Source organism: Monopterus albus, unplaced genomic scaffold, assembly GCF_001952655.1.
Source record: "Monopterus albus unplaced genomic scaffold, M_albus_1.0 scaffold106.1, whole genome shotgun sequence".
NCBI classification, from domain to species: domain Eukaryota; kingdom Metazoa; phylum Chordata; class Actinopteri; order Synbranchiformes; family Synbranchidae; genus Monopterus; species Monopterus albus.
In genome coordinates this window covers 1,683,134-1,705,409 of record NW_018127986.1, presented here as the reverse complement: position 1 = coordinate 1,705,409, position 22,276 = coordinate 1,683,134, and the positions used below count along the sequence as shown (strand labels likewise).

The window sequence follows — 22,276 nt, the reverse complement described above, 5'->3', positions numbered from 1 at the left end:
TTTTCAAATAGTTGAGAGCAATGTGGACAAATGGGACATTTAACAGCATCCCACTAAAACAGACACAAATGTAAAGTATCAGGAGAAAATGACTTCAAACTGATATAATCAGTACGATTGTACTGTATTAATATTTATACTGTTAAAGTGAAAATGATCACTTGTAGTGATGAGCCCACTTCCTTCAGCTTTACAGAGCTTTATGGTGTCTTTTAGCTCATTGTTTTGGTTTTATAGCCCCAGTTTTGGTTCACACTCACCACACTCAACGTCAGTTTTGGTCACAACAGGCAGCTGTTGTCAGCTTGAAAAGCCACTATACTCATCTGCCCAGCACCACACAGGAAGACAGACAAAATTAGCGACTAGCTGGTGAACATAATGAAGCATTTAGCAGCTAAAAAGACACATTTTCTCTGAAAAGAGCTAATTATTGGACTTATATTTGCCACATCCAAATAATGTTGTTCTCCAACAGCTGGATGTGTAAATAAGCAACTGGTTGCTAAGAGGTTTGCTATATTATCTTAAAAAGTGATGTCAGAGTTGTGGTCACTGTTTATTTCTGCCGCTGCCAAGTGGCCAAATAAAACCTGTTTTTTCCAGGAAGTAAGGAAAACATTAAGGAAAACCGATCCAAGTCCCACTGTCTCAGATATATTTTCCCAGATACATACTTTGTCTCTAATGTCCAGCTGGTCAGTTTAGAAGTTACTGATAGACAAAAACAAGGCCTTGATGTAATGTGTCTGCAGGTTTTATGTTCACTTTCCAGACTTAATATAACTGTTAGCGAGCTCATTTTGAAGCGAGCCGTCATTATGCATGGAAGATGGAGATGTGATGGTGATTTTGTATATATAACGCAGTGTTGTTGAAGAGTCTCTCTCCTCTCTCTGCCTGTGCCTCTTTCTCAGGTTTGTGAAAGGTTCTGCTTAGTGTTGGCCCGAGACTCACACCCACAGAGGCTGTGAATTATCAGAGATGGCAGCACAGCTTTCACTTAGCAGCTATCACCCACATTCTGCAGCCTCCCTCCAAAGACCTGTAGTCTCCCACCGAAGTTCAGGGAGGGCCCAGGGAGGGGGTGTGGGCTGATGACTGTCTTACAGGTTGCTTACACTAACATATCACAGTCAAGACATACTGTATTCTCAGTATGGCCAATTAAACTTTTGTATTTGTATAGCACCTTTCCATAGAGGTTAATGCAACACAGTGCTTTGCAGATGACTGACAAGCTGACAGATGTGATCAGAAAAAGAGCAAGGATAGAAAATGAGATGAATACAATGAAATTAACTAAATGTGCAAGTCAAGGACTTTGGCTTAACTGCTATTGCCTAAGCATTTCAGCATCAACCAGGTCAAAACTGTGCAGTGGGGCATCACACCACACTGGAAGTTACTACAAGCATTAAAGGACCGTTTACAATAACAAATACTAGCTCTGCTGATGGATGTCCTCTCTCTAAAATAATCTGCAAATTCCTCACATGTAGGGGGAACAAACTGGTTGTTATGGTCTGAAACACCGTTAACAAGGTGGTCAGTTGTTTTGAAGAGCAGTCTGGGGCTGCTCTTGTTAGCATGGATCTGATTTGAAAAGTAAAGCTGCCTATCAATCCAAATTGCTTTTGATAAATCTTTAATTTCTAATTCATTTGAAATCCCTTTGAGTACATGGAATTTAGTTTTGATTCATGCACCCTGCGGTTCAACAGCTCTTCTTTAGTTCAGTGATGTTATGACTATTCCGTGACATGCTCCTCTTTATAACAATCTTTCAAATTTCTGTGGAAGCAACTGCATCTAAGGCTGCAGCCAACCTGTTATTAAATGTATTCACAAGATTATCAAAGGTGGGGAACCAGATGAAGTCAGATTTTGACAATGTGTGTGAGGAAGCTGGAGGTCACTTAGGAGAACTACTCACTCTGTGGTAGTCGGCAGCGTACGATAAAAGACATTTAAAACAAACATACAATTATGGTCCAAAAGAGCCAAGTCAACAATAGAGGAAATGCTGAGGAGATCACAAGATATTACCAAATCTAAAGCGTGACCTAAATCACGAGTTGGCTCATTAACATGTTAAAAATCCATACACTCCAATGAATTTTAAAAAAAATGTGTCCCATTGGTATCTGCCTTGTAACATTTGGGGGTCTAGATATAATTACTGCCAACGGTGGCAGGTGACACACAGTCACAGCATAATAAACACTCCAAGGTCAACAATGCTATTCTTTAGAGTTCTATTGCAACTGATCCCCCACCTTTACTTTCCTCTCTGCAGGAATGTGAGAAGGTCCTGAGTCATTTTCTAAATGTTAATGCTCTGTTATAGCTGTGATTAGGCATGTGTGCAATTTGTGTTCAATTTGCATATTGACACAGGTCTACAAGCAAAATGCTTGTGAAACAAAAATAATCCATCTTTGCTAATTCTGGGCCACTGAAAAGATAAATGAGATCTGTGTAGGATATGGCACTGACAATGTATGGGTTTAGCTTGAAAACGACTGAAGGAAATATCTCTGAGCAAGATCTCTGTACAGTAGATGGTGTGTCTGGCTGCTTCTTTCAGCTTTACACTTCCTTAAAATTTGGATTTAAAAAAAAAAACTATATCTGCTATCCACTGCTGAAACAAATCTCTCAGTGTAAATATTTCTGTTTCTACAATCAGAGACATGTCTACAGTGTCTGAGTGTGACATTAATGCTCCACGTAGTTCCTTCATACCTTTAAATATTCTCATGATGGATTAAAAACAGTACTGTCCATGTCATGCAGACTAATTTCTGCATACAATCCCTGAATGCAACGTGTCACAGTGAATAGATGGATAAATTAAAGATATGTGATACTACATCCGTCAGTGATGATGCAAAATAATTCATGTCTCCAAAATCCCAAAGCACTGCTCACTACAGAGTTAACTACTGTGTTTTTATGAGTGAATGAGTGAACAAGGAAGTGACTTCAGACATCATGTGAGACTCAGACCTGGTATATGTACATTTAATGAACTATGATGGCGACAGACTATTTGCATTCACATTGTAAACAGAATATAAATTTTGTTTCGTGTCTATGTGACAAAGTAATAAAATGAATTGTTATTCTCTGCGTTTGAAAATGAGAAAACAATTTATCTCAAAAAACAAACTTGTGAGTTCAGTTATTTAGAGCAAAACAGTCAAATTTTGTCCCTTCAGATCACAGTGGTCCAAGTTTTGTTTGGTTTAAATGAGACTGCTTCATGTCAGTCACAGTGATGACAGGTTTTAGAAACTAAGGGCGGGGCTTGACTCTTTATCTGTTGATGTGGCTCTGGTCATTTCAGATAAGGGCAGTGCGAGCTGTGTGTGGACACGAAGCTCAGGCTGAGAACACAAACCCAGAAGCTGCCAGGCACCGCACATACACACGAACTCTTTCACAAAGGCTAAAAGTGACAGTGAGCATGAGTCAGAGCTCAAGGAGGCAGGAAAAAATAAATGAGATAATATGGAACTAAATAACCAGCTCAAGAAACGATAAGGGGCAACCTACAGGAGAGACCCTGTGTTTGGGGGTGCTGGAGTGCGTTTTCCAGAGCCTAATCTAACACAGATGTTCTAAGGGGTTCCAGATGTTCCTCAAAGGCAGATGAGCTCTGACTTGCACTGTTGCTGGCCCTGTTTCAACAGAAATATCCCATCAGTCATTGCTCCCTCTGGGAAAAGGTTGTATAAATTCAACATCTTGTTCTCTACACAGTTTTCTGGACAGTTCTGTCCAGCTAAATGATTTTCCATTAAATAATGTTCTTAGTGTGTTTAGGTGACCTCTGCAGTCTATGACTGCTCCAAGTTATTTGAAATGAAGCAGTGCTGACAGGAATTAATAAAGTTAGGTAACCCCCTCAACCAACAGTGTTTGTCCAATCACAGCTTAGCAACAATAACCAGGCACTGCGGCCCTGCAGAGCAATTTCCCCACATGTCAAAGTCATGAATATGATCCTTTATTGAAAGGATGCAACTAACAATTATTTTCATTGCTGACTAATCTGCTAATTATTTTTCAAATAGCTTATTTTGAGAACTAAAACTCTACTTTTCAGCAAGGTCATGCTGCAGAGAGGCAAAGATTCAGGCCCGTTTTAATCAGTTACTACTGGGTATTCAATGTCCTTAAAATAGTACTATGGTTTGCTGAGATGCAGAGGAGTTGGTAACCTCTAGAAGCTGAGGCCTGTCTATCAACATCCCACCAAGCCCTGGTACGTGATCCTCTCCCATTCTTACCTCACTGGCTCTCTTCTAAAGTTGTAGTAAACAAAACATTACAAATATGGACAAAGATCAAACAGCCCTTCAAATGGTCATCCAACCTCCTGGCAACCTGCCTTTCCTCTAATCATTTCTTCCCACCGTCTAATTTGGGCTCTACCTTCTCCCTTGTCAATATGGAAGAAGAAATGGCGGAGTACAGTGAGGGACCTTTAAGCAGATGGTGCTTTGGTCATCTTCTCTCAGCTCTGCACTTCCTCTGCAGTCTGATATGTTTAGATATTTTCAGCTCAGAAATGTTGTGATGCCATATTCATCAAGTCTCTCTGCATGTCCAGAGGGTGTTTACATACTCCTGTGCCAGGCTGAATCTAATTCGGTTCAAGAGTCCCCATAGGCCTCTGAACTTATCCCCAAACATCAGAGCCTTGTGACAGATGCCGTCAAGCTCCTGAATCTTTCACACACACACGTGCTGGTCCTGTCAAGGTTACTGAACTTCTGGGAATCATTTTTTGAAGAGTTGTCTAAATCCCTTGATTTTAAAATAATGACATCTCCTGAAATAGCAGCTTTTGGACCTCCATCCATCTATTATTACTGCTTATCATGGGGTGGGGGGTCAGGCTGGAGCTGATTCCAGTCACACTGGGTGAGAGGTGGGGTATACCCTGAACAGACTCCCACTCTGTCACAGGTCTGACACACAGAGACAGACAACAACTCACACTCACCACAGTTTAGAGTCATGAATCACCCTACATGACTTTGGACTGTGGAGGGAAGCTGGAGCACCCAAACCCTCTTGCTGTGAGGCGACAGTGCTAACCACTGCATGTGCCGTTATTGTGATCAGGAGAACATTGCTTCAGCAGAACTTATTACCACCATCAGTCACGCAACAGATGTGGCTGGGTGGATGGGTGGATAGACACTTTATTGATCTCAAGGGAAATTCTGGTATCAAGTAGCAACAGAAATGATTACAAAAATCACAGCACCCAAAGTAATGTATAAAAGTGTAAGAGTAAAATACAAAGAAAAAAATGTGTAAACAAAAAATATCAGAAATAAGTATAACAATAGGAGAATAATAGATGTGGTTTACTGTAGACTCCAACAGCAACCTGTGGAGGAAGTGGTGTATTTGAGTAAAAACTGTGTGTAAACAAACATGATGTACAAGATAAATCCCAACAGAGCAGGATATAGGTATCTGATGTGCAGATGTGTTGTTTCTGTTCCCAAGGTGTAGTTTATTCAGAAACCATGTTTTCTTTTCCAGCGTCAAAGCTCTGCATGCGCTGCTGCTCCAACTCTTTTACCCTGTCACCACTGGTCTATTTTTGAGATGAGTCAGGAAACTATTTTTCTTATCCATCAACATAAAACTGATGACACAGCTTTCTATTAAATAAGTCGTCTTTGGACGTTTCTGAGCCTGTGCAGTGAAACAGAAGACCACAATGTTAGGCAGTGAATAGTTACTTGTAATATAAAGTCAAATTTCTCTTTATACCGGCCTTATTCCTTATGTTTCTGTAAACGTGGACAGGGCCATGCTGGGGGCCCTTTCTAAGAACATTTACTCAAGTGCTGTGCTTAAGTACAATTATGAGGCATCTGTACTTTGAGTATTTTCATTTTGTGCTACTTCGTAGTTTGACTTCACTACATTTTCGAGTCAAATATTGTACTTTTTACTCCATTACATTTATTTGATAACTTTAGTTACTAGTTTTTTTTTTCTGAATCAGAATAATTATACAAAATACAATATAATCATCTGACTTTATTGATCCCTGGGGGGGATAATCCAATAATATGATATACATTGATGTAAAATGTGCCATTCTGCACAATGAGCGCGCTTACTTTTGGTACTTTAAGTATATTTTAATGCCAAGACGTCTGTACCTTAAGTAGCATTTTGAATGCAGAACCTTTAGCTGTAACAGAGTATTTTTAAACTGTAGTACTGCTACTTTTACTTAAGTAAGCAATTTGAGTACTTCTTCCAGCACTGCCCCTGCGCTGAAAGACTACACACCACACACATTTCAACTGGCAACCAGGCAGGTGTGACTTCTGTGGAGAGTGTGAGACTATTAAAGCATTCTGCACAAGTATTTTTTATTTAAAAAAAACAATAAAATCTGCATACAAATTGGAGGCTTGAGGAGGTTCAAACTAATTTCACAATATTATCAAGTTTTTCTGGAAACGCATGGGGCCCCTGTAAGGATGCTAAGTCTCACATGCTGTGGACAGACAACAGGTTCAGGGAAAACTGCTGTGATTAAATAAGAGATGTGTCAACATTAGATGAAAGCAAAGGTGTTGTAATCAGCAGTAAAACTACTGATCTGCGCCTGAAACCATGGAAATAACAGATCCATACAAGGTCAGTTACTCAATCAAGCTAGCATTCTTAAAAAGCGTGTCTCTTGGTGGCTTAGACACACGGCCGGCACGGTTTCCACAGCACCGGGGCTACAAACACACACAGTCAGAGGGAGCTGACCAGAGATAAGCTTCCCTGAATCAGACAAGCGGCAAACACCATCCTGTGCATCCCTCCCGCTCAACTCCCCACCACCTCCACTCATATGACCTCGCCTCTGTCATCACCATGTTTAATTATGGACCGTCTCATTTTGACAGCGGGGGGAGGAAAACGAAGCACGACTCCATCCAAGCAGCCACCAGCCACACAGTGCGTCTGAAAAGCTCTGGCCCCTCGAGCACGTGAGCTTTCGGATTTTCAGAATGAGAAGGAAACACTAAACATCAGTTTTGACCTGGTTTATCTATATTTTTTTATTTTTTGTCTTTACTTGAAACAACGGTTACCAACTGTACACCACCAGACTGAAGTGAGTCTCTGCTGCTTGAGCCCTAGTTGTTTCCATGGCAACCGCTGGACCAACCAAACACAGGCACTGAGGGAGACACTAAGCGATGCTGTTTATTCCCCATTATTCTCAGAAGTGACGCTGAACTCATAACTCGTTTTCTACGCTCTCTTTGGTCCAAACATGGTGTAGTTATCCTGCATTTAACTTACATGTTTAAATGTGTTTATTTCAATTTGAATTGAATGAAGCAGCTCATTGGTTCAAATGTACAAAAAAACAAGAACACATTTTATTTGTAGCCTACATATTTTGTTGTCTCCTGTTCAAACATAGAGTGTGACACTGAAACCTAAATGTTTTTTAAGTTTCATGTAAGGCCTGTGACAATTATGAATAATCAGCATAAAAGGTATAAAACTAATGGTCAATTCATGCTTCCTGTCTTTGTTTGTCCAGAAATGCCCAAGTCTGTGAGGACAGATTCAGAGGTCCGCAATACAGCACAGACTCTGACGCCGACAGCGCAGGCACCAGATACTGCTGCTGCAATACCTGAATGTCTTCTCTAGGGATAAATAAAGGCTTATCTCATCTTGTTTTATCTTATTTTATTTACACAGGGAAACAATTAGGCAATGAGGGATCTCATTACATTCAGATTTATCAGTGCATACCACGTGATACACTGTGACCCATCTAGAAAGTTAAGCTGTGGTGTGTTTTCTCTGTGTCTGGGTTCTCATCAGTCAACACATCCGTCCCGATCAAAGTGTGCATGTGATGGGTACCCCTGTTAAAATGCTGCAGCTGCATTAAACACAAATTATTTATCAAGGCGGCTGTAGAAGGGGAGAATGTGTGTGGGGAGAATATCGGATTCTCCTCCGATCACACCGCCTCGCCAAATCCTCCTTCCCTCATACAGGGTGTCTTATTCTATAGCTGCTGCTTTGCACAGGTGACTATCACAGACTGGCACTTCCTCCACCGGGATCCAACAAGTCTCCCATCTTGGTGCAAGAAGCACACAAGGTTATTCCAGCACCAGGAGCTGCTATGAAACAGCTGATACAGTCCATATGCTGTGAGATATGATCTGATTTTTTTTTTATTCTTTATATAGTATAACAGCTTGGAAATTTTAAAATTTGAGTAAACAGCCATTTGGAAAGTTTAACGTGAGACCATACTGGACAAAGCACATGACTTCATAAGCAGAACTCTGTTATTTAAACTTGCTTCCCTTATCTTATCTAATGAATACAAAACACACTTTAAAGACTAGTGGGAATTCGATAGAGAAACCAGTGAAACATATTGACTGTCCACTGATCCAGAGTCCACGTAGAGGCCCGATTCGCCCTTCACGCTGTTTAGTGGGCTTTTTACCAACCCTCTCTACAAAATGCATTAGGTTACGCTTCATTAAAAGAAGACAGAAAATATAAAGATTTCACTGTAATATACCAGTGTTAACAGCCTGCTGTTTTTTCAGGGTTTGTGAAATACAGGGCTATGTGTATGTAGAGAAAAGGGGGATAGGGTGACCTGCCTGTTGCTCTGACGCAGGTACTGATAAGACTGTTCCATGTGATGCAACAGTTAGCAGAAACACCAAGGGTTGGGTATATTTAGGAACCAGTCTTTGACCTCTCACAGCACTTGTGTCAACAGCATCCACTCAACAATGCTAGCCATTGTCGGTGGTTAAAGCAAATAATACTGAGGTGAGGAATCCACAAATATGAGTCAAAAAAGTTTCAGTGACAAATATCACAAAATTCCATTGACAAGCATATTGGGAGTGTGTCTGAACACGGCCAGAGTGGTGTGTATAAAACACACCTGGTGCATTTTTCAGATGTAATTCTGAACAGTTTGAGGATCAGAGACATGAGACAAAGAAGGAGCAACAGCCAAGTGAAGTGCACATGTGGCAGGATGTCTCCATTAAAAACACAGTTAGAAGTTAAATCTATACTAGACTGGTGTTTGTTCTGAAATCAACCCTAGAACACACACACACACACACACACACACACACACCAATGAAAGTCAAAAGCAAGACAGCTCAAAAAATAACCTGCATGTGTTTCAAGGGAATGGGGGCCATACATTTTAAGAGCCGAACATGAAAACAGTCGCCATGTATCAAACAAACCGCATCAAGACACCGAGGAGCATCTCATGACAGATTATGTTAATGACGACACACAATCCTAAACAAAATAAACTTCTAATGCTCATTTTCATGCACAAACATAACATTTGTAACAAGATTTCAGGTTATTTGGTGGCATTTTTACTCTCAAGTCTCTTTCAGGACAATATAAACAACAATAGAAGCCTTGATTGTGACAAAAAATGAAAGTAGATAATGCGAAGGCCTTTCACCTTTAAAGCCCCTGACAACTCTGTTAGAAATATCTCTGCAAGATAAATTTTTATGACCAAATAGGAAACAACCAGAATTCTAGTTTGTAAATACTAAACCTTATAATATATTAAATTTAGGCTAAGTATTTTATTCATCCCTCAAGGGGTGAATAAACATTTCAGAGACAGTAGAAAGACCATCAGGTGAAAGAAATTTGAAGACGTTGCCTTGGGTTATAGGAAGACTTTAACAGCCTTTTTTTTTTTTTTACATTACATTGCCAATTTTTTTGTCAGATTAATTGATTTAAAAAAACAAACAAAAAAAAAAAACAGACAGCACTAAGAGCGCAAACCTCCACCAAAGCAGATCACGGTCTTCATAAAGCCATCCCACCTACAGGAAATATTCCCATGATAGTCTGACCCTCATAATGTGATTCCTTGACCATAAAAACCTCCCCATAGCACTTGGATTCACATTGATATCGTGGTGGTTTTCTTCATGATCTAGCTCAGCAACATCTGAACACATTTGAACATGATGTACCGCACACAGTATGTCACATCCGTTGACACCCTGCTGAGTCAGCAGAATTGCAGCTAGAATGTGACCTTATGCAAGTCTGTAGCGTTGTTGTTGTCTGACAGTAGTGAGTCTTCTGTGAGCCCTATAAATGTGAACATGCTGGATCACCATTTCCAGAATATTAGATCCAAATCAGACTTTGGTGTCTGGTAGATCTTATGTGTGTGTGTCACTGTACAATGTTTGCCCAAGCATCGTAGCCACTGTGTATGGAGTTACAAGTTGAAATAGTGAAACTGGCTCCATCTCACAATGGTGAAGAATCCTTTAAAAAAAAAAAATCCTGGATCCAGATGATGATCCAAATCAGCACCAAAATGTAATGGATTGTTCTGTGAGCCATCCATCTCCAAAACGTTTAGTCCATAATTCATTTATTACTTTCTGAATTATGCTGTGAACAAACAGCAATAAAAACATTACCTCTGCCTTGGCAAAGGAAATAATGGTTAGTTGCCAGCCTAGACACAAACACTGTTTACTCTACAGGGATGGAGATTAATCAGTATCTGATTACTTCACAAATCAAACATCCAGAATCTAGTTGTTGTCCCAGTCAGCGGTCACCGCCCGACTCGGCTCAACTGCACAGATTCCTTCACAAACCCCTGCTTAAATCTGCAGTGCCAGAAAACATAGGAGGCCAATGAAAACACAAACAGAAAAGAGGATCCACATTTACCTATCACAACTTTACACACAACTTCATCATTATCTGTATCCGCTAACACCAACAAAAAGACAGTGAGGTTAATGAGTTACTGGAGAAAGAGGAAACGCTTGTAAGCATGAAGTTGTGATTGATGATGCTGTATTACCGTGTCACATGCAGTAGCACACATGCAAGGAGCATTACTGGGCTGCAGCTATCTCATGACATTAATTCACTTGACGATGGCAAACAATGTTAAAGCCTCTGATGGATTGTACGGTGGTATATCATGCATGATGTTACTGTGTTCCCACGAAACGCCGACCTCATCTCGTACTACACAATCGCAATATTACACCAGATTCAGCCTACATGTGATATGCTGCCGATGTGCTGATAGCAATGGCATTCAACTCAGCGACAAAGTGGTTCATGATTAAGTCCTATATCCACTTACTATTTTCATGTAATGGCCTTCCTATTATAACTTTCTGCAAGGACACAAAGCGTTGTAAGACAACCATGACAGCACAACCCCACCCCCCCGGCCTCACCCTTGTCACCCCACCCTTGGAGTAAAGTACAAAGCGTCCCTTGTGTGATAACACAGAGACCTGAGTGATACTGCTTTATATCACAGTATTCTCCCACTGTCACACAAACAACACACACACTCAGAGAGTGATCCAGCTGGGGAGGTTCTTTCAGTCCATTGACCTTCAGCAAGCCCCTTGGTCCTTGGCATGACACGCAAATAACACACTGTAGAGCGAGACCCATAAGCCCCAAAGTACGTGTAAATATGCTTATACAGCACAGTAACAAAACACAGCGGCATCGGCTGTGTTACTGAAGTTCACATGGTATCAGCCCATCGTGAATATCCTGGCAAAGTAGATGTTTTCAGAGCAGCCTCAGTGTTTCCAGTTTTCCACTTCACTTTTGATGAAAATTTTTTTAGGCCTGCAAAATTTGTATATGTTTGACCTGTTACATTAAGTGAAAAAAAAGGGTATAATTTCTTACATGACATATTTGGTATCAAAAGGTGCTTTATCCTCCTAAACCTCCAGGAACTTTCTCCATCCTAATTAACAAACTACAAGCAAAACAACATGTTTACAGTTGTAGCTTTTTAACATTGTCCGGTGCATAAAAATGTTGCATAGACACCAACATACAGTCTAAATTGCTAAAATTTTTTGATTTAGTGGGATATAAGACTGTTGTGTTTATGTATAAAGCCAGGAACAATTTATTACCAGGTGGAATTCAAAAACTATTTAATGAAAGAGAAGGGGGATACAATTTAAGGGGTCAGTTAAATTTAAAAATTCATGTTATACGTACAACCAAAAAAAGATTTTGTATTTCCATAAGTGGGGTAAAACTATGGAATAATTTAAGTGTAGACATAAAAAATAGTACTAGAATTGACAAGTTTAAACATAAATATAAAGGTATGTGTCAATCAAGATATATGCAAGAACAGGCTCAATGATTAACTGTTGTGGGTGTGATGTATATTTTGTAACCATTCTTTAGTATATCACTTGTGTGATGTAAGAATGTTAATACTGTTATATTCTTTTTAGTATAATAGGTGAGTTGTGTGTGTGTAGAAGTGAATCATTTACTGCTTGCAAACCAATGATGGTAAGATGATGTCATGGGGTAGGACTGGATAAGTCTGACTTCTTCCTACTCCATTCAAGCATGTACTAGGTATAAGCACATTGATATTGGATTATGTGTAAAATTATGTGTGTTGTCATATCAACTGTTTTCCATGCTTGAAAGAATAAATCAAATCAAACATACTTGATTCGTCAGCAACATTCACTGCTACAAATGTGCAGCTTTTCAGGAGACACTCCTGCTGTAGAAATGCACCTTTAGAAAACCTGAGGATCTTGGCTGGCAGAAATTTAAAGCTGCAGTACTGAAAATTTTTAAATTAACGCCAGGAAAAATGACTGTGTAGCCTAGTAGTGACACACTCACACTGAGTGACACGTCACCTGACTGAAGTTCAGTTTTCAGTTGTAGCATCTTTCAGCTCACTGTCACATTAGTGTACTGGTTTTGTTTCACAGCTCTCAGAGGCAGCTGTTTTCTACCAAAAAAAAAAAAAAAAAGATAGGATAAACCCATTATATGCTGTGCTGCACTGTCTGGCACCAAACAGTAGAGAGTCAAAGCTTGAAGCCCAAACGTTGAAAACAGTGGAGCTTTTAAAGAGACAGATGTTTCCCTTGGGAGTTGGTAGACACCAAAAATAGAGCTAAAAGAGAATGAATATCGGACACAATCATCAGGTAGCCACAAAGACGAAGCTGAGCACTTCACATTTATACAGCAATAATGCGTCAGTATAATGTTTCAGAGAAAGGAAAATAACCAAGTTGACTAGATGGAGAGACAACTGTACTGTATCTACAGTATGATGTATTGTGCATTTGTAATATGTCATCTGCTAAACATAAACAATGCTCAGGCATTTACTGAGCACAGCCATAATAAACGTCTCCACCACCACAGCCTCTTCTTGCCATTATGAAGACATGATTCATGGTGAAACCTTAGCTGCTGTACCTTGAAGCTCCACATATAACCAGTTGTGGAAAGTAACTAACAACATTTACTCAAGTACTGTACTTAAGTACAAGTTTGAGGTATCTGTATTTTAAGTATCTTTGTTTTGCGCTACTTCATACTTCGACTTTACTACATTTTAGAGGAAAATATTGTATTTTTACTCCACTGCATTTACTTTTAAAACTTTAGTTACTGGTTACTTTTCAAAGCCACATTAATAAAAAAAAATTACAGTATAATCATAAGACTTTATTGATTTCCAGTGGAAAATTCACAAGCTACCCAGCAGTATGTAAAGTACTGCAAATTATAAACAAATAAGCTACTTAAAACTAGCACCCCCTTTAACTGCAACATTAAACGTGACGTTCACAATAATGCATCAGGTATAATCCAATAACATGATATCCAATAATGTTAATGTGCCATTCTGCATAATGAGTACTTTTAGTACCTTAAGCATGTTTTGATGCTAATACTCTGTACCTTTACTGAAGCAACATTTCGAATGCAGGACTTTTACTTGTAACAGAGCAGTTTACAGGGGTACTACTATTTGTACTTTAGTAAGGGATCTCAGTACTTCTTCCACCACTGCATATAACTGTGTGCTGCAAACCTCATCGACCCAGATCCATAAAATAAAGTTATTTGACCTTCATTCACACTAAAAAGCTGAAGGATATGATGGTCATGCAGTTTACTGTCTGAGAGATAGCACAACAGAAAGTGAAAATGAATGACGAACTGTTTCGACCCTATCAGAGTCAGTTCAACACAGTTAAACGGTCAGACATCAAGCTTCTCTTACCTGTTTCCAGAGGAACCTGTCTTCCTGGTTGATCTGCCAGGTGGTGACCACGTGTATGATGGACAGCGTGGCGCCACTCAGCACCGCTGCTCTCATCCTTACAGGCAACAGAGTGTAGATGATGTAGATGAAGAACACGGACCACCAGATGCCTTCTGAAGCGCTCCTGGGTGCCACCATGAGCACCCCGAACACCTGTACCAGCACCAAGATGCCGATAACCAGGTAACTGACCATCCACATGTAGTCCTGGTGAAAGCCGTTGCGGTTGCACACTACCATAAGAGACATGAAGAGTGCCATCGCCACTGACAGTGCTGACGCATAGGCCACGTGAGGGGCAGCGTGGACACAGTGAAAGGTCAGCATGATGCCGCACACGATCACAAGTACCCCCATGAGCATGGTCAAGGAGCTCTGGTTCAGTCTAAAGAAGTAACGCTGGTACAAGCGCTCCAGTTTGCGGGACTGGAATTTTTTCGACTGGAACACCCGCACCACCCTGAGCCAGCAGTCTGCAGCTGTCACCACCCCTGATGCGCCACTGGGACCCTCATCGCCCATGTCCCCACTTCCTCCATTACATCCCCCTTTTCTCCCTTTCAGCTCCCCGTCCTCAAAGCCCAAGTTGACGGATTTCAGCCCCACCCCTTCCCCGGGAGCCCCTCCCCTTTTCCCATAGTGATCCTCCTGCCATCCACAACGAACGCCAAAATTGCCCCCGCCTCCCATGGCCCCTGCCACCCCTCCGCGGTGGTGCTGATGGAGGGGGGCTCCGGAGGAGGGCTCCATAGCATCTGGGTCCCGCAGACAGCTCATGTAACGTGGGTTGCAGAGAGATGAGCCTCCCTTCCGCTTGGATTTCTTGCCATTGCGCTCCCCCCACGCAGTCTTGCGGTCATCCACTCTGGCAACTAGGAAACCACTGAACCAGGACATTCTGCATGAGCAGAGAGAGGAACGTTCAGTAGAGCAACAACGACAGAATAGGTGCAGCACTAATACAGTACTGTATGACAGGACTAAACACCAGCTCCACCTCTACACACCTGTGGGAGTTATTTACCTGTTGGGGTTCTGGTACATGTCCCAGCCCTTTCCCTTGCAGCCAGTTCACTCATTTATCCCTGTGGACAAAATTTTGAAGACGTGAGGACGTGAGGTTTGTAAAGGCCACACCGCAAGCCGGGAGTGACTGGATGGGGTCTGAAGGCACAGCAGTTGCCTCACAAAGCTCCAGATGTTTGTGCCAGAGCCAATGTTCAGAGATCAAGGTTAATGAGGAGACCGGTCTCCAGTGCCAGGCCTATCTCCACGGCTTCTGTTGGGTCTAGAGGAAAAATCAGATACAGTAGATTGTAGAGAGAAAAACAGGAAAAGTCAATGCACTGATCGACCTGTGGCAATAAATGACTCAAAGTTACATCAGGTGAGACACTTCAGATCATGACAGTAGTACGGATGTTCTGTGCAGTCTGCCACTGACGCTAACCCCCATATTATTAAAGAGGCCTGGCTGGCATTTAGCTTTTTCAGTAACTTGTTAGCAAAGAGCTCCTTGAGCCCAAACCTGACAGGAAATAAAATGCATCATATTTTCTGCTAAATGCACATAAATCTAATTTCCTAAATAGACACAAGTGAGATTTTGTTTCTAAAAACAGACACATAGAGAGGAGAAACTGTGGGGTAGAAGGATATGACCCAAAAATAATAGTTTGTAGGTGTGGAACCAGAAGCAGAATTTGCTAAATTTGATCCTGGTGCAAAAACACAGCCTCTGGTATTAACATACCAGAGGGGGCTGAGGATAAACAAGCTGTAGCTCTATTTATTATCAAACAGTGATGGAAGTGAGCAGCAAAAATAAATAAATAAAGTAAATAAATAAATGCAGCTGGACATGAGGACAACGTTAAAACAAACAGTACTGGTGGCCTATGATGTCAGGCCTACAGCAACAACCTAAATGGGTTTGGAAGTTACTAGAAAATCAAGCTGCTTCCCTTTGTCTTTGTCTATTCTGTCCTCATTTTTGAGGAAAACTAATTACATTAAAGAAGGTACTATCAAATGTTTTTATTAAAGGTTTACCATCAATGCATGGACCTTAATTTGCTGCTGCATGTAATGCAAGGCAAATGTGGGTGCACGACAGTCAGGGACTCGGTCATGAGTAGGGTAGGTGGGGACTGATGGTTTTATTATAATGTTCTTTGTGTTTCTGCTATCAGTTGCATTCATTCTGTCATTTTAAAGCCTTGGTGTCACCTTAACAGAGGATGATCCCACTGAGGTCCAAGCACAGAGATATACACACTTTAGGTTTGGGAAAAAGAGCATCGGTGTCTGTTTGGGTACTGGTGTTGGCACATACCTCACAGTGAGGTATCGAAAAAGTCTGGTGAATGTAATCATCTATGAGACTGTAGCTGTGGTTACTGTCCTAACAAAAAATATATTTTAAAGTGGGCTTTTCTGTGATAGTGTGTTTATGCTGAGCTGGTAGCCTCTTTATAGCCTATCTGCGCTGAAGCACTCTCCCTAAACCAATAACAAATATCAGTATTGTTGCCTATATGTAGTATAATCAGTCTTTATACGAAGGCTACTGATCCTGGTTGGATTTTGAAACGTCCACATATCACAGCCTCCAGACGCCATGAGCTCCACACAGCGGAGAGACGCGCCGCCGCTGCAGCCGCCTGTTCGACCGGCATTTCCGCCGGAAAGGAGCCGCTGTACTGCTGGAGCAAAGATGGTATTTGTTGCCTGCGTGGATGTGGCACGTATCCATCCCAACCGTATCCCTCCTCCCAGCAGGCATTGGATCGACAAGATTCAAGGAAAGCGACCCCCCAACACACACACACACACACACACACTCCCCTCCCACCACCACCTCCTCCTCCTCCTCCCCCGCTGCGTCCCTCACTCCTACACAAGGTCGAGCAGCTTGTGCCCATTTGCAAACGTCGCGGTGTTGACGGTCGTTTCCGTGTGTTTGCATGGTGCTCTCCGGTTTCCCCCACCAGAGGGGAGGGGAAGGGAAGGGAAGAGGGAGAAGAAAGGCGTAGGGTGTCTGCCTTTTCCCAGGGGACATTTTCAACTGGACAGCCGCTACAGCCTGACACAGCGAGAATAGTCATTGACTGTGGGCTGGTTCCAGTTCAAACATGGTTCGGTTATTATCCAGATGCTAAAATAGATCCAACAGTTCAAGGGAAATGAAAGGTTTCCGGCGCTTTCAGTAAACATGTTGCATTTTCTGCGGCCTTGTTTTGATCACGTAGTGTTACATGTTTGCGATGTGGACTTCTGCCTCAGTGCCATGCACAGGCAGGCCCTGCGTGAGGGCCCGCATTCAAACAACGTAGGCTTCTTGTTACATAACACCATGGCCTATTTGACAACCACAGCGGACCATAAAACCACTCGAGCTCCAGCAGAGACACAAACACGCCTCTGTCATCTGTCTATTTATTTAATAATTGTCCTTCAGTCAGCAGCAACGCGCAGGACTGGTGTACTAAATAAACTCGCACAAACATTTTATGTCTGCTGCACATTCCTCAGCATCAGACCGTGGATGGAGGACTAGCGGTGAATAACACTTCAAATCCCATCATTTATAAAACCGTGTGTGCATGTAGCCATGAGCTGGGCTGTTCGACTTTAACGCTATTAAAAACATCTGCAGCTGACGTGTGTCATTAGGAGCATTACCAGATGCGACCTGCAAACCTCCGAATGTACCAACACCAGCACTGTCAGCTGCAATGAGAAACATTAACGCACTGTGATGCAACTCATCTTTTCCCACACACTCAGACACGCTGACCACGGATTCTTGGCCAACATCACCAGGGGAAGGGGAGGCCTTACAGCAACCGCCGCCTGCTCTGTCATTCACTCCGGCGCAAATGGTGCATCACAGAGAGGTGGCACAGACGGTTCAACGCAACAACATCCGAGACGTCTGACTGACAAGGGAGCATATGTGATATGTGTCGGCCTGTAGTGTGTCACAGCACCAGTTACAGTGAGGGAAAGACGAACTCACCGTGATCATCTTCTTGTTTCTGCTCCCCGGCAGGACCGCAGCGGGACAATCCGATCTGGAGTGGTTGTCGGCGGGAGCAACCCGAGTGGAGGCTCATTTGTAGCCCGGCTGTACGTGGACGATCCGGTTCAACTGGCCAGCCCGTGCTGGATCTCCTCCTGTCGTCTTCTCGCTCCACTCCCTTGCCTCTCCTCCCCCTGACCCTCTCAGTTCCAAACCCCACAGTCAAGACGGAGAAAGACCACAAGCCGCACTTCCGGTTGTGTTTTCACGTTAAAACATTTACAACCGGTAGAGGAAGAGATAGCAGCCCATTTAGATGTCAGCAGCAATAGTGCTACCACAAGATGAAAATAGCCACAAGGTCAAAGGTCAAAGTGTTTATTTGTCATATGCACAGTTAGGAAACGTGTTTCTCTGTACAATGAAACTCTTTGCATCACCGTCCACATGAATGCCACATAATACAAGTAATATAAAGTAGATGCGCAATAACACAAATCTAAATAGGCAGTAAAATCACAAATCTAAGGCACTTTTTAAAGCAACAAGTGAAGGGAGCAAAGAGAGGAAGTTGAATCCTGGTCATTGAAATGACACACAAAGGGAAAGTTAAATAAAAAGATCGATATCAGACATTCCATGTCTAAAGCTATCGGCTTAGTAAAACTACCCTGTGGGCCTACTAATCAGACTGTAAAAATACAATTAAAAGTCCTGCTTTGAAATATTACTTGCATTAAAGTACAATAAAGGAAAGAATACTAAAAATATTTAATAAAGCAAAATGGGCCCTGTGACTGTGAGGCTACTATACCATTACACTAACAGACGGGCAGCTGCCAAGCGGCTCCATGACCCCCAGTTCTACTTCATATCATTTCTGACTGCATAATTGGATTAACTGCACATTTGTTAGGGATTTTATTAAGTGTCAGCAATTCTGTCTCCCCTGGGACGTAAAATTTAAAAAATCATTTTTGGTTGCACTGCTTGTGGCTGTGTTCACCTCAAGCTCCCTGACTTTAAAGCTTTTATTTTGAAATCAAATTCTACTTAGTTCCGGTGTTGTACTGTCTAACTCTGCCTGGTCTGGCGCAGCTCTCCACAGCCCTGGTGCTCACGCCACTCTCCACAGTTCCACTTTTAGTAGCTCGGTACTCCCTCTAGAGGTGAAGCCGTGTCTGCAGTGAGCTGGGCAGGTCAAACACCCCCAGCTGTGATCTCCAGCTGCTGCACAGTTTCATTAGACAAGCAAAAACCAACCTAAAGCTGAAATAATTAGTTGAATAATCAATTAAGTGACTGACAGAAAAAGAATTAGCAACAACTCTGGTTATCTGATTAGTCATTTAAGTAATTTTTTAAGCAAAAAGGGCAAAATTAGCTGGTAACAGCTTCTTAAATGTGAATATTTGTGAGTTAATTTTCTATGACAATAAACTCGACATCGCTGGAAATCAACAGACGACAATCCTGTGCACAGCTGTGTGCTCATACATCCACTAGGATGCTAAGCTGGAGTGGGCAAATTTGCACAAAACTTGGGCTTCAGGGAAAAATGATGAGCGCTAGCTTGTGATATTCATAATAACAGTAATAAATCATAATAATAATCTCAGAAACATTTAGTGTTTTACATAAAGCAGATAACAATAAGAACTTTAAAGTGTGAGCCTATGGCTATTTCCTGGAGGCAAGCATGTACCAGTGTAACCCTGATATAGGACATCAAACTTGCTAAAGTAAAAGATTTTTTGTTCATTCATTTTTGACCAGCACTAGTGTAATTCCACCTTTGCACAACCTGATGGCGTTGGCGAGACATTGACTGTGGGGACACACATCTGACAGTGATGACAGGCTATAGGAGAAGAGATCTTTGAAAAATATCAAAGGTTATCCATGTAACTTTACATATTTGGAACTCTTTGGTTATAACAGGCTACACCTTAGTCTATAATTATCCTAGAAATCTAATTACTCAGGGCACTTGCTTCAAATTATGCTTGCAGCATCATGTTAATGATCAAGGAGCTATTATGGCCCAGGCCCTGGCTACACCGAGCTAAAACTAATGCACCAGTCCTTTAATAAATCTGACATCTGACATTACAACAACAACAACAACAACAGTAACATTTGCATAATGTGACGATAAGCCCAGGTTAATTTATGTAAACTACAGACTATGTGCAGCACTGATTTGAGTTTAGAAGTTGGACGTGGTCGACCCGGTGTCGTTTATCTTTTCCCCACATTCTTCACAGGAGGCAGCTTTTCTGTAAAGCCTAGTGGTTTTGAAATCCTTGTATCCAAACTCTACTACATAGTAATCCTGTTGTCACCAGCACAAGTTGCCAGCTGGTGTGTGTCGTTTGGGCGTCACAAGCAGTGGTTGACAGACGGTTGTAAAAACCAAAGGTATCCTCCTACAGAAATGTTGAAAGACTTGCTATTCAAGAGCCATTACTCACGAGTCGAGTCTGGAGTCAATGAGGGGAGAGTTGCTAGTTAAGTCTTAAGTCTATGTGGGACTCCAGTGGAAGCCATCAAGTATGGAAGAAGATTAGGCTCACTGTAAAAAATATTAAAGTTTTGACTTTAATCTCAGAATTGTATGTTTGAAGTAAAAAATATGAGATTCAAGTTAGAATTCTGAGAAAAAAAACTTAACTAATTTTGTTGGAGTGGCTCTTCCTACTCAGGATCAGTGATGCACTGTGAAGCAAATCTGGCATAGCGGTCAGACCCCCTTACTACAACATCTGTGTTCATCACATGATGCAAACTGGCCCAAAAAGCATTTTACTCATAGAGAATCACTGGAAAAGCAGTAGCTGTAAAAAAAAATGAATACATTTGTTTTACCATCACAAACCCAGTGAAATGTTTTATTGTTAGAATTGTATTAATTGGTCCAGTTTTATTTGCCAAGTCTAGTTTAGCCGTAGGATATTTTTATTTTATCCCATCCATGTGTTTGTAGTGCCATTGGAAGTCTGCCTTTGGGAGACTCAGCTCAACTTATGTGCACATTCTCTATGGACCCAAAAACAGGGAAGCGTGTGCAACATCCAGGTTATTTTTATGGCCAGACTCCAGAAGCATGAAGTATTTTTTTTTTAGAGTCTGAGCCAGCAACTTCCATATGAACAGGCGTCAGCCTAGCAATGCTGTATCCAGTTGTCCCTTAATACATCCATGGCCTCCAGTAGGTATGGCTGAAGGGAGTTCTCATCTCTAGCAAGTGTTCAGCTCTCTTCTATTGTGGTGAGTCAGGTATATCCTCACGAGACCTCACTTTAAATCACTGAAACAAAATTATGAAGATAGGCTATTTGAACAATAAATTATTCTTGTTTGTGAGATGGTGCCAGTGTCCTTTGTGTAGCTTAAATTTAAAAGAATACAAAAGCATGAGGTGTCGATCTGGTGCAATGTGTATAGGATGTGGCCTATAGTCACGGGAGGGAGAATAGACAGTTAATCTTCTTATTTATAACCCAGAGCTGTGCACACATCAGTGACATAGTGATTTTACTTGATTTTCTTGATTTTCTTGATTTCACTTTTCAGCCATTATGGGATTTTGCTGCAGTTTTATTGTTGTTGTTTTTTTTCCCAATCTTTTGGACAGGCGTTTGCTACTGGGACAAAAGCCTATCTTGCTAGCAATGGTGGTCCTACCAGAAAAATGTGTAGCCTAATTTTTGTTTAAAAAGACTTAAATGATCAAGCAGTTATCACATTTTTGCCAATTAATTTTATGTCAATTGACAAATTGATAGATCAATTTACTAATTCAGATAACTGGATTAATTGGCTCTGGTGCCTCGGAATATAAGGAAAGTTACACCCATAGGGGCCCAACAAGGAGTTTTTGCCCCGGCCCTGCTAAGAATTTAATCTGGCCCTGGTTATCACAAAGTGGTACCTACAGTAAAAATGCTCCCCTACTCTATGTATGAATCAAAGGATCCTGTTTGAAGATCCATTTCCCCCCACAAATACTATCCTATATGCACAGAGGAGAATGAGCACAG

The 22,276-nt window shown here is 41.5% G+C and overlaps 1 protein-coding gene across 1 annotated transcript in view; it reads right to left on the bottom strand.

Moving 5' to 3' along the window:
- LOC109966043 (adenylate cyclase type 6) overlaps positions 1-18,452 on the bottom strand; it is a 36,087-nt gene extending 17,635 nt beyond the window's left edge. Inside the window, exons 1-3 of the mRNA XM_020610609.1 lie at positions 18,231-18,452; positions 15,234-15,497; positions 14,168-15,107 (exon numbers count right to left, since the gene is read on the bottom strand). Of these exons, the coding sequence (XP_020466265.1) occupies positions 14,168-15,107; positions 15,234-15,253 (960 nt within the window). The 5' untranslated portion in view covers positions 15,254-15,497; positions 18,231-18,452. The remainder of the gene's footprint in view (positions 1-14,167; positions 15,108-15,233; positions 15,498-18,230) is intronic.
- Between the last annotated feature and the right edge of the window lie 3,824 nt (positions 18,453-22,276).